At 37.3% G+C, this 11235-nt stretch overlaps 2 protein-coding genes across 2 annotated transcripts; both read left to right on the top strand.

The window, feature by feature from the left end:
• The first annotated feature begins 3644 nt into the window (after positions 1 to 3644).
• LOC132184977 (LEAF RUST 10 DISEASE-RESISTANCE LOCUS RECEPTOR-LIKE PROTEIN KINASE-like 1.1) lies at positions 3645 to 7054 on the top strand. Its single transcript, XM_059598787.1, has 4 exons — positions 3645 to 4483; positions 4830 to 4862; positions 5342 to 5593; positions 5753 to 7054. Exons 1-4 carry the CDS (start codon positions 3709 to 3711, stop codon positions 6715 to 6717), a joined length of 2025 nt encoding a protein of 674 aa, XP_059454770.1. The 5' UTR covers positions 3645 to 3708; the 3' UTR covers positions 6718 to 7054.
• A 2029-nt stretch (positions 7055 to 9083) lies between these two features.
• LOC132185038 (uncharacterized) lies at positions 9084 to 9824 on the top strand. The gene has a single exon (XM_059598858.1). The coding sequence runs from the start codon at positions 9216 to 9218 to the stop codon at positions 9636 to 9638; it is 423 nt and encodes a 140-aa protein (XP_059454841.1). The 5' UTR covers positions 9084 to 9215; the 3' UTR covers positions 9639 to 9824.
• The last annotated feature ends 1411 nt before the right edge of the window (positions 9825 to 11235 follow it).

Raw genomic sequence — 11235 nt, 5'->3', positions numbered from 1 at the left:
AGAATTTTGTTGTGGGGTTTCTACACAACTTAGTTGATGAATAATGCCTTGGGCAGAAAAGAAGTCTCTCATGTGAAATTCAGTACCATTGTCGGAGCTGATGCATTTGATTTTAGTTTGAAACTGAGTTTGAACCATATTAGAAAAGGATTGTATGATGGAAGAAGTTTGAGACTTATGTTGCATCAAATGGACCCAAGTGAACCGTGTGTAATCATCTACAATGGTGAGAAAAAATCTGGATCCATTAAGGGAATTGGTGGCCATAGGACCCCATACATCACAATGAAGTAAATCAAAAGCAGACTTTGAAAAAGAACTACTAACAGGAAATGGTAATTTGTGTTGTTTAGCCAATGGACAAATTGGACAAACCGAATCTTGTTTACAAGAAATAGAAGGAACAATAGTTTGTATCAACCTTATTCTAGACCGAGAAGGATGCCCCAATCTGTAATGCCACAGATCACATGAGGGGTCCTTTATGGAATTAAAAGACAAATGTTTGACAAAAGAAGGAATACAAGGAACTGAAACAGATGCATTGGCTGAAACCTTGTTTGCTTGCATCAAATAGAACAAACCAGCAACTTCTTCACCCACCCCAATCGTTCTCCAATTGTGTAAACTCAATATAAAACAATATCCAGCAAGAAATAGAAGGCAACAGTGTAATGACTTTATGAGTTTACTAGCTGAAATCAAATTGAAAGTGAAAGAAGGAACACACAAAACTCCAGTTAGTGTAAGAGTTTCTGAAATTGTAACAGTACCAATGTGTGTGACAATAGCTATGGAACCATTAGGTAGTTTAACATGAGTGGATACAGTAGCAGTGATGGTGGTAAACATAGATGAACAACTGATCATGTGATCAGTTGCTCCAGTGTCGATAATCCAAGATTTATTTTTCTGTTTTGAATGAGAAGCTATATTAACATATGCAGAAAAAACAGAATACTTAGGATTGAGTATACCTGAATTACCAACAACAGAGTTGGCAGATGATTGAGGGTATTGATGTTGATTTAGTAGATTCATCAGTTGTTGACATTGAGCAGAAATCATGGACAACTGATTACCACTCAACTGAGGACTGCTCAACTGAGAAGAATTATTCAACTGAATGGAATTGCTCAACTGAGGAGGATGAGAAATAGGACCACTAAGGTCAGTTCCTTGCAATTGCACTTGATTGGCTGAATGTGACACTGGTCTGGTTCGAGTGAGCTTAAAACCAGGTGGATAACCATGAATTTTGTAGCATTTTTCAATAGTGTGACCAGCTACTCCACAATGTGAACACATGGGACGATCTCTCCTATAGTTTTGCTTAAAAAACCTAGGCCCTGGTGAAGTTTTGGTCATATATGCAACAGGTTCAGGATGAATTGAAGGAGAAGGTTTGGACAAGGTTGATTTAGTCATGAAGGCAGAGGAAGTATCATGACTAATGGAACTCACACATATTTCTCTTTGTTTTTCTTCTTGAATGATTAGAGAAAAAACCTTATTAATTGAAGGAAGAGGAGATGTTAATAGAATCTGAGCTCTAACAGCAGAAAAAGAATCATTCAAGCCCATCAAAAACTGTAAGACACGTTCTTGATTAAAGAGTTCAAGAATAGATTGCATATGACCACAATGGCAGCAATTGCACATAGAGATAGGCCTGCAATTATTTAATTCTTCCCAAAGAGTTTTGATGCGAGTATAGTACTGACTTACAGTGGAATTCTCCTGAGCAACCACTGAAATATCTTTCTGCAACTGAAAAATCCGAGGACCATTCCTTTGAGAATATCTATCTTTGAGATCCAGCCACATATCTTCGGAAGAAGTGATGTAAATCACAGTAGGATAGATTTCTTTGGAAACTTAGTTCAAGATCCATGAAACTACAAGATCATTACAACGAACCCATGCATGGTAATAACTCTCAAAAATGGATGGTTTTGGCAGTGAACCATCAATGAAACACAACTTGTTCTTTGCACTCAAACCAACAAGCATAGCACGGCTCCAAGTGCTATAATTCTCTCCTGTGAGTGGCTGAGGAACCAATAAAAGTCCAGGATTATCACCACTTTGAAGAAAGAGTGGGCTAGATGGATCAATGGGACGAGTATTTTCGAAAGGATCAAAGAAAGGATTGTTAGAAAGATTATGGTTGTGTGGTTGATTTTCTGCCAGTGAAGCAGAGAATACAGGGGAAATGTTTGGTGAAAATTCAGGTGGAATGTTTGCATGAGCGGAAGATGATGAACAATCTGCCATTGGAGATGGACCAGAATATGCAAAGAAATCACAGTTTGTGATTATGGCTCTGATACCATGTTAGAAATGAGTTTTGGGCCTAACTCAACCCAAAAGCTAGCTCAAGGGTTGAGGTTTCCCCTCACCTTATAAATGGACAATCTCCTTAATACCCAGGCAATGTGGGACTTCCAACAGAATCTGAGTATTGGCCCGTGGCCAGATGATTATAACCTGTTTGGAATTTTAAGCCCCGAGTTCGAACTTGGACTGCATATCTCCGATGAATGTGTCAGATGTTATAACAGAGGAGGCCAACGTAAGGCAAGCCACAACAGAAAGTTTTATTGTGACGGTGCAGAGAAAGGTATAGAACTAGGAAGAACCCAATAATACTTGGGGATATATACATTGATGAACATTCATATGAATTTCTGTGTGCAGTACTGCTATTATTTCTGTTCATCCACTCGTATAAATTTCTGTCTTTCACATTCATGTTGATTTATTTTGTATACCTTAAAATTTGATTGATGTTATTGTTTGTTTTATAAGTAGGAGACAAATATAGGAGTACGATCTTTTAAAATTTTATAATGCAACTCTTTGATGGATTTCTTAAAGTTTGAATCTTTTTTAATTAAATAATTCAAAAATTCTATAATCCTATTTAATTATGATTGTTTCCCTTCGTCAATACGTTCTCTTTACCCCGTCTCCTACTTCACTTGCAAAGACGACTACTGAAGCTGATTGTTTGATTAACGTAAATCAACTTAGTGCCCACGAGGTTAAAGATTTTTCAAAGACGCCAAATGCTTGTCACCTTTAAACGGTTTTCTGCTTTCCTTTCCACGCCACCCGAGACTTTTCCAAAGATTGTGGACCATATATCAATTTTTTTTTTTTTTTTTTTTTTTTTTATTACGAGAAAAACGCGTTATACAATTATCACCACCATCACCATGGTCTAATCTTCTGCACCTTTTTTTTCAATGTTCACACGAGAATTAGAGAGGCAAAACGTGGGTGATTGGAGATCTTTTTCGTTTTGGTTTTAGTCATCATCAAGATTGGACGATTGAAACCAGCCGCTTTGATTTTCATCAATTTTTTTTGGATTTCAGAGGTTTTGAAGAGTCAAGGAGTCAAGTCTTTGTAATGCGGGTCAATCGGGAAGATGGTAGGAAAATCCCTCGCCTCAGCACAATTAATCTTCGGGAGTGGTACTAAGAAATTTCTTAAAGCACAGACCAATTATCACTTGCTCTATTCTCAGCCTTGTATTACAAACAAGTCTTCCATATCCAATTTCCAAGTCAACTAGCGTGTTAAACTAAGAAACTAAATGTTATATAGTCAAGAAACAAGGAAAGAAGTTATTTCAATTTAGAGCAACTAGTTGTTGGTCGTGTTCTTTGTCTTCTCCGGTACTGAATTGGGAATCTTGGTATGGCTTCTGTCTTTCTGTTCGTTTTCTTTGTTCTCTTAAATTTCCTGCTGCTTCACTCTGCTGAAGGAGAAAAGACATACACCCAAAAATGTCCACCCTTTCCCTGCGGACGTCTGGGCTCGATTGGCTTTCCATTCACCAAGGAGGAAAACCCAGAATGCGGTGTTTTCACAATAGAGTGCCGGGATGATGCGCCTCCGATATTCAAACTGGTGGAGTTTGGAAGACAATATGAAGTTCTAAAAATCTATCCGGATAACACCACAATACGTATCAGAGCCGAATGGCTTGGGGAGCTGTACCCTGCAGCCCCTGATTGGTTTGAATGTGAATTCTTACATAATCTGACTTTTCCCAGCTCTTCGTTCATCTCTTTTGAATTTTCCCCCAACCAGACCTTTTTTAAATGCAATCGCACTCTCAATATTTCTCGCCCAACAAATTTTAAAAAGATTCGTTGCATTGAGCATGATGTCTACTATAATGGTTCAAGCGATAGTTTTCCCACTTCTCTCTCTGGATGTTCAATTATTCAGCTCCCAAAGAATCCGAAGTGGTCGCCAGGTGAAGATGAGCTGTTTCAACTGGTAAACGCTGAGTTCGACCTTAAACAGTATGTGTCTGATGAATGTTACGGATGTTATACTAGAGGAGGTCATTGTGAGCCCGACGACAAGGGGATACTTTCTTGTAACCGAGGATGTAACGGATGCAGAGAAGGTCAATGTAAGCGAGGCCACAACGGAAAACTTTATTGTGACGATGCAGAGAAAGGTATAGACCTAGGAATAACACAAAATATTTGGGGATACACGCATACATTCATGAAAATGCATATAAATCTGTCTTTTTACGTTGTATTTATTCCTAATACATGTGCTGCTATTATTTCTGTTCCATGCCCTAATCCACGCCTATAAAGCGATAGAGCTGATTTGGATGAGTGTCAAATTTAGATTATGAGTAATAGTAATAACTTTGTTGCAATGAAACCCATATGAGATACTTATGAGCTGGTTTTGACTGTTAAGGGATTCAAAGGCTGCCAATTTAGCTGCTTCACTTCATTCCTCTTTGTTTAAACTAACATCTTTTATGTTTGTATCTTCTGTTGTTGCAGGGAATAACAAAACCAAACTGGCGATAGGATTAGGTGAGATACCTCTTCAATCAAATTTCTTGTTGAAAATTGTTGTTCACTTGTGATTGGACAGCCTATGGGAATAAAATTATTCCATACTAAAGTAGTATTATGTTATTCATCACATCTAAGTTGCTAGTTCCAAGCCTTTTTTATTTTCTCCTCCACTGCGTGTGGCTAGTTGTCAAAGCTTTAGCTTTAGAGCTCTAAATTTGTAATTTTCATGCAACGGCAAATTTTCCATCTGCCATCTAGCTAATGGCTCCTTTTGTCCAAGGCTATATCCTAGATGATGGCCAGGTTCAAATGCCAAAAGTGAATGATTAGGATACTATCACAACACTGTAAAGAAGTAGTCAATTTTTCAAACTTGTGTCTTTCATGCGTAAGTTCTATTGTGTAACCTTCAATAGAAAATTTTTCTATCTCGTGAATTTCCTCCATTGCTTCTTGTCAGTTGACACTTAACTCCTTCCTTTACTCTGCTTTAGGTGTCGGATGTCCAGCCATCATAATAATTTGCGCTTTCTTTATTATGCGGCATTATTATAAGACAAAATATGCTTCTTCAAACATGCTGGCAAAGAATGCTAATTCTGATCCATCCTCAAGACCAGACCTGGAAGGGGGGAGTCTCTACTTTGGAGTCCCTGTTTACTCCTACAGCGACCTTGAAGAAGCGACCAATAATTTTGATACTGAAAAAGAACTTGGAGATGGAGGCTTTGGAATTGTCTACTATGGTAAGATGATAAACACAATATTACTTCACTTTCATCCTCACCTAAATTATAGTTTAAACTTTCTAAGCAAAAGCGCAAAAAAAAATAACAACATAAAATTAAAGAAAGAAACAGAGACTTGGCATGCATCTTGATACATGGGCTAATTCTCTTAATTAGGCAAACTCCGTGATGGGCGGGAAGTTGCAGTCAAGCGCCTATACGAGCACAACTACAGACGAGTAGCACAATTCATGAATGAAGTTGAAATCCTCACCCGCTTGCGCCACAAAAATCTAGTCTCCCTATATGGCTGCACCTCACAACGCAGCCGTCAACTTCTTCTTGTGTATGAATATATTCCCAATGGCACTGTTGCCGACCATATTCATGGAGAACGAGTGACGCCGGGTTCACTTACATGGCCGACTCGTATGAACATTGCCATAGAAACTGCTGCTGCATTGGCTTACCTCCATGCTTCTGAAATCATACATCGCGATGTGAAGACTAACAACATTCTCCTTGACAACAATTTTTGCGTCAAAGTTGCAGATTTCGGGCTTTCTCGGCTGTTCCCCAATGATATCAGCCATGTCTCAACAGCTCCTCAGGGAACTCCAGGCTATGTTGACCCAGAATATCGTCAATGTTATCAGCTTACTAAAAGTGATGTTTACAGCTTTGGGGTTGTTCTAATCGAGCTCATATCATCTCTGCCGGCTGTTGATATAGCTAGGCATAGGCATGAAATTAACTTGGCTAAGTTGGCCATAAACAAGATTGAAAAATCCGCATTCCATGAGTTGATCGACCCACATCTTGGATTTGAGTCAGATAAAGAAGTTGAAAGGATGACCATTTTGGTGGCACAGTTGGCTTTTCATTGCATACAACAGGACAAGGAAATGAGACCTAGCATGGATGAGGTCTTGGAGGCTTTGAAGCAGATTCAAAGTGGTAGTGATGCGCCGGTGGATCAAAAGAAGGGATTTGATGGTGATGTGATCGTGAATGTAAAGCCACCAATTTCGCCGGAATCTGATGAGGTTGGGTTGTTGAAGACTAAACAGCTGCCACCTTCACCAATTTCTGTGAACACTAATTGGCCTAGGATGTCTACTACACCTAATATCAGTAGCTAAATTCTTCTCCATGCTGCTACGCTTTCGAGTAGGGATAAAAATATGTTTAACACTCCTTCAGACGCAAATGAGTGTGCTTTGAAATTTCATTTTCTTCTCATCTACTCGTTCTGTGTTGTTCATGGAAGGCATATATCGTTGATAGGTTAAAGTTTTGGGGGAATATACATAATATGAATGGAGTTATTAGTATCATTCATATATATATATATAGCAGAGATTTCGGATAATTTGTTTCACTGCTTTTTTGCACTCTACCATGTATCAAATAAGTTGTGGATTGTATGCATCGATGTTTAAATACTTTACTTGTTTAGTGTTTGTTGTAATGTCCAAGTGAGCCATTCAATGATTGGAGCTTAAAGAAACATATCTACGATTCAACAAAATCTTCAAATTTTGTCTTATCGTATTTAAACATGTTGCTCACCCATCAATCTGTTCCATATCTGCTCTGGAAGCGAATTTCTTAACAACCTTATAAACAGGTTCGTCAATCAAAATCTGAAACTGTTCCCGAGTTCTGCGTTCAGGTATCTCAGAAAGGTATTGCAATCCTTCCATTGTTGTAATGCCACCGGATTTCTTGGCGGATTTCGCTTGGAATTGCAAGCAAAAATTGACCCAACTCTGTTTTGAGAGCGCTGGATTCCACCAGAAAATTGTATAAACGATTGTGGGTTAGTTGGGAATCGGGAGGAATGGATTGAATGCCTCTTTTTCACGACCCAAACAAATAGAATTTTACTTGAAAAATGCACCCTTCAAGTTCAACCATTGAAAGCCCAGCCCTTGCTTTGAAATTGCCAAAAAAAGAAAACAAAAACCCATCACTGAATCAATGAAAAAGTTGATAACCCATTCCCAACGTTAAGCATATGCATATCCCTTTCTCCCTCTTATACTCTTCTATTAGGATCAATAGTGGGAAGGATCCCCCTATATAACCCTTCCCTATGTTTGTATTTGCTTAGAAAAAAAAAACAGCAATCAAACCCCTCAAAATCCTCACTAATTCTTCCCACCAAGAACTTAGGACTACTATATATTAAGCTGAAGTAGCATAATTGTTCTTAGAGTTATAATTATGCTATTCTTAAAGTTAAGTAATAATAGTAATATTAGAAAAGTAATAATAGTAATGTCTCATAGATTTCGCACAAAAAAAGCAAAAAAAAAGAAAAAAAACAGATGAAAAGTAGGGGTGTTAAGTGTTACACAAAATTTTCAGCCGTTGATCTCATTCTACGTATGCAAACCAAGATACGTGGAGATGCATTTTCAAATAATCAAGAACACTAACTTCAATCTCAATCGTCCATTTTCTCTCCCCAAAAGTCATTTGACACATGGCAAAAACATCTCGGTCGATCGAGATTGTATAGAAACTTCAAAATTTTTTATTTTCAACTTGGATTGTTGAGCCTCCTTTGATCTAAACCCTAAAGCTCTATCGTGCTAAACTCATTATTACTGAGAAAAACACACTCAACTTAGAATTTTACTCCTTTGCTTTTTTTCCCGCGTGTTACATTTAACTTAGCATTTCATTCCATTTCTCCAATGATAAGCCTCATGCATGTGCATCCTCTTCTTTTCCTTTCTAGTTAAAAAAATCCTGTGGAGTCTGTGGTGATGGCCAAAACATAATATTCCATCTTCTTCATCCAACAATCTTCAGGAATCTCAATTATTAACTACTTAGCCGGCCGGCAACAAAATTGTATAGCATTACAAGTGTGACTTTGTGACCCTATAAAATATGCCATTACTCATCTTCAGGTCCCTTGACCTTCATAAAACTTATTTTTTTCAAAAAAAATAAAATAAAAAATTATGGCATAATTTGGATGGTTGGAATGAAGGTCAATAATGACTTTTGAGTGCTTAGTTGGGACAAGTGAGTGGGATTGAGATGTCTTAGAATTCCTTTTAAATTTGAGAATTTATAAATTTCAATCATTCATCTCATTTAGCGTTTAAAATAAGTCATGTTTCAATATTTAATAAGGAAGTTACTAAATTTATGTTTCCTGGGTACGTAACTTTCTCATTAAATACTAAAATATGACTTATTTTAAACGTTTAAATAAGATAAATGACTAATAATTATGAATTTGAGAATTTTAAATTTTTTTTAAAAAAAATTCTATACTTTTTTGATCCGAAGCGAGCGAGTAGTGGAGAATGCCTCTTTTTCGGAACCCATACAAATGGAATTTTACTTGGAAAATGCACCCTTCAACCATCGACCGCCCAGTCCAAGCTTCGAAATTGCTGAAAAAAAGAAAAGAAAAAGAAACGAAAACCAATCAGTGATTCAAGGGAAAAAGATGATAACCCATTCCCAACAATCACATCCTTTTCTCACTCACTCCCCCACCATCATTTATTAAGCACCTCCAAATTTCAAACCCCACCGAAATTCAAGAAACACAGGAGGAGAAAACGGGCGAGAGAGAGAGAGAGAGAGCAAAGAATCAGCTGGGCATATATACATGGCAACGCTTCAGAAGTTCAAGCTGCTGGCGACCCAGTGCGGCGTGGCGCCGAGCCCCACGCGGAGCCCGAGGACGAGCCCGGTTGTCCAATTCCGTCGCCGCAAGACCACTCTCCGAATGCTGCTAGGCCGCCGATCACCTCGCATGGCTCACCCACTAATCCCTCCTATTTGTTCTCCGCAAAAGAAGGAGGACAAGGATTTGGTGGCGGCGCAGGGACACAAAACTCTCAAGGACCTCTTCGGGTCTTCGCCGCCGTTCGGAGACACGAAAGAGACGAGTGTCGGTTCGATTGTGAGCGGCGGTTTGAACGTTTGGAAAGCCGGAACGGCGTCTCCGAGGCCGGCCTGGACGGGTTTCCGGCACAGGGCGCTGTTGAGAAGGGCTTGGCGCCCCGTGCTGGTTACTATTCCGGAGTAATAATCATCTGGGCATTTACTTAAATTTATTTCCTGTAATAAATTCGTGAACATAATATGTTATGTTCCGATGGAGCATAATGCGACTCCCATGAAATTGTCTCAAAAATTTTTGTTAATCAGTCCGATGTATTTGTGTTATTGCCATTTGCCATGCAACTTGGGTGAGTTTGTTGTAATTTTTATATTATTCAAGGGGCATAAATGGTGCAAAATTGATCGAACTATTTCTAATTACTCGTCAAAGGATTGTCTGCAACGTTTCTAGTCCTGCCGAAAGCTCTTCTTCTTCTTCTTCTTCTTTTTTTTTGCTTAGATTTGTGTGTGTTGTTGTCCTGTTTCGTCTTCCTTTAGGGACAAAAGGTGGAGCAGCAGCCGTGGAAAGTGAAAGTTGTTTGGACTACGTACTACGACTGTGGCTCGTGGGAGACCAGAGAATCCTCTTCCTCCCTAAAAGCTTCAAACCTCCACCTCGTAAAGAGGGAAACAAAGATACGGCATGCTCACGCAAATCCAAATTAATCTTGCACTAGTACGTACTATTGTCTATAACTTGTTCATCAATTTTTAGCTCAATTTTATTTACAAAAATTACTACTTTTTTTTTTTTTTTAATTACTAAAAAATAGGTATATCTCTTCTCTATTTTAGTTATACTTCACTATTATTTTATTTACTTTTTTTTTTTTTTCAACAATCATAATTTTTTAAATGAGAGGAGAGAATGATCTAATAAAGAAAAGAATCTCCTTCGATTTTGTTGGGTGTACCATGCTCAACAAATTTGTTTGAGCTCTATAACAGCTATTTTTTTTTTTTTTTAGCTAAAATGACTAGCCATTGTTAAATTGGCAAATGCTAAAGGCCCAATTTTTTTGTCTAACATAAATCTAACTTTTGTTTTATTTGTTTTTTTTTTTCTCAAAAAAATAAAATAAAAAATAGAAAAAATGTCTGAAGTAACCCAATCTGTTTTTGGCATTTCTTTTATTTGGTATTTTTTTTAAAAAATGAAAAATGATATTTTTCTTCATAATAATGACATTTTCTTTTTAAAAAAAATTGACATTATTATGAAAAAAAAAAACCATTTTTCATTTTTAAAAAAATACAAAATAAAAGAAAGACAAAAAATAGATAGGGTTGCTTCATACATTTTTTCCATTTTTTACTTTATTTTATTTTTTAAAAAAAAATAAGGCAAAAGTTGGCCCAAAGTTAGGCAAAAATGGTAGGGGTACTAAATTTTTTATTAAGAGAAGCTTACCTAATTGGTATATATGTAACTCATTCATTGAAGAAAAACAAAACAATTAATTAAAATAAATGTAACGAGTACCAATGAATAAGCTACACATCAATTTGGTAAGCCTCGACCTCTTTGTAAAAATTTTAATACTCATAACATTTCTCTTTTCCAAAAGCACATGAAAAAGTAATCACTTAATCACTTACTCATTACTTTAACTCTTCTCCTCACATATGAGCTCAAGCTCTATTTTAATAAGTGGGGTTCAACATATGAAATATTTAATTTAAATTGAAGTAATTTGACGGAGTCAAGGTTCAATCCCAAAACCTTTAGCTCTAATACTTTG

Source organism: Corylus avellana, chromosome ca1, assembly GCF_901000735.1.
Source record: "Corylus avellana chromosome ca1, CavTom2PMs-1.0".
Taxonomy (NCBI): Eukaryota; Viridiplantae; Streptophyta; class Magnoliopsida; order Fagales; family Betulaceae; genus Corylus; species Corylus avellana.
The sequence above is the reverse complement of the archived record's forward strand: the minus strand, read 5'-3'. Positions and strand labels throughout refer to the sequence as shown.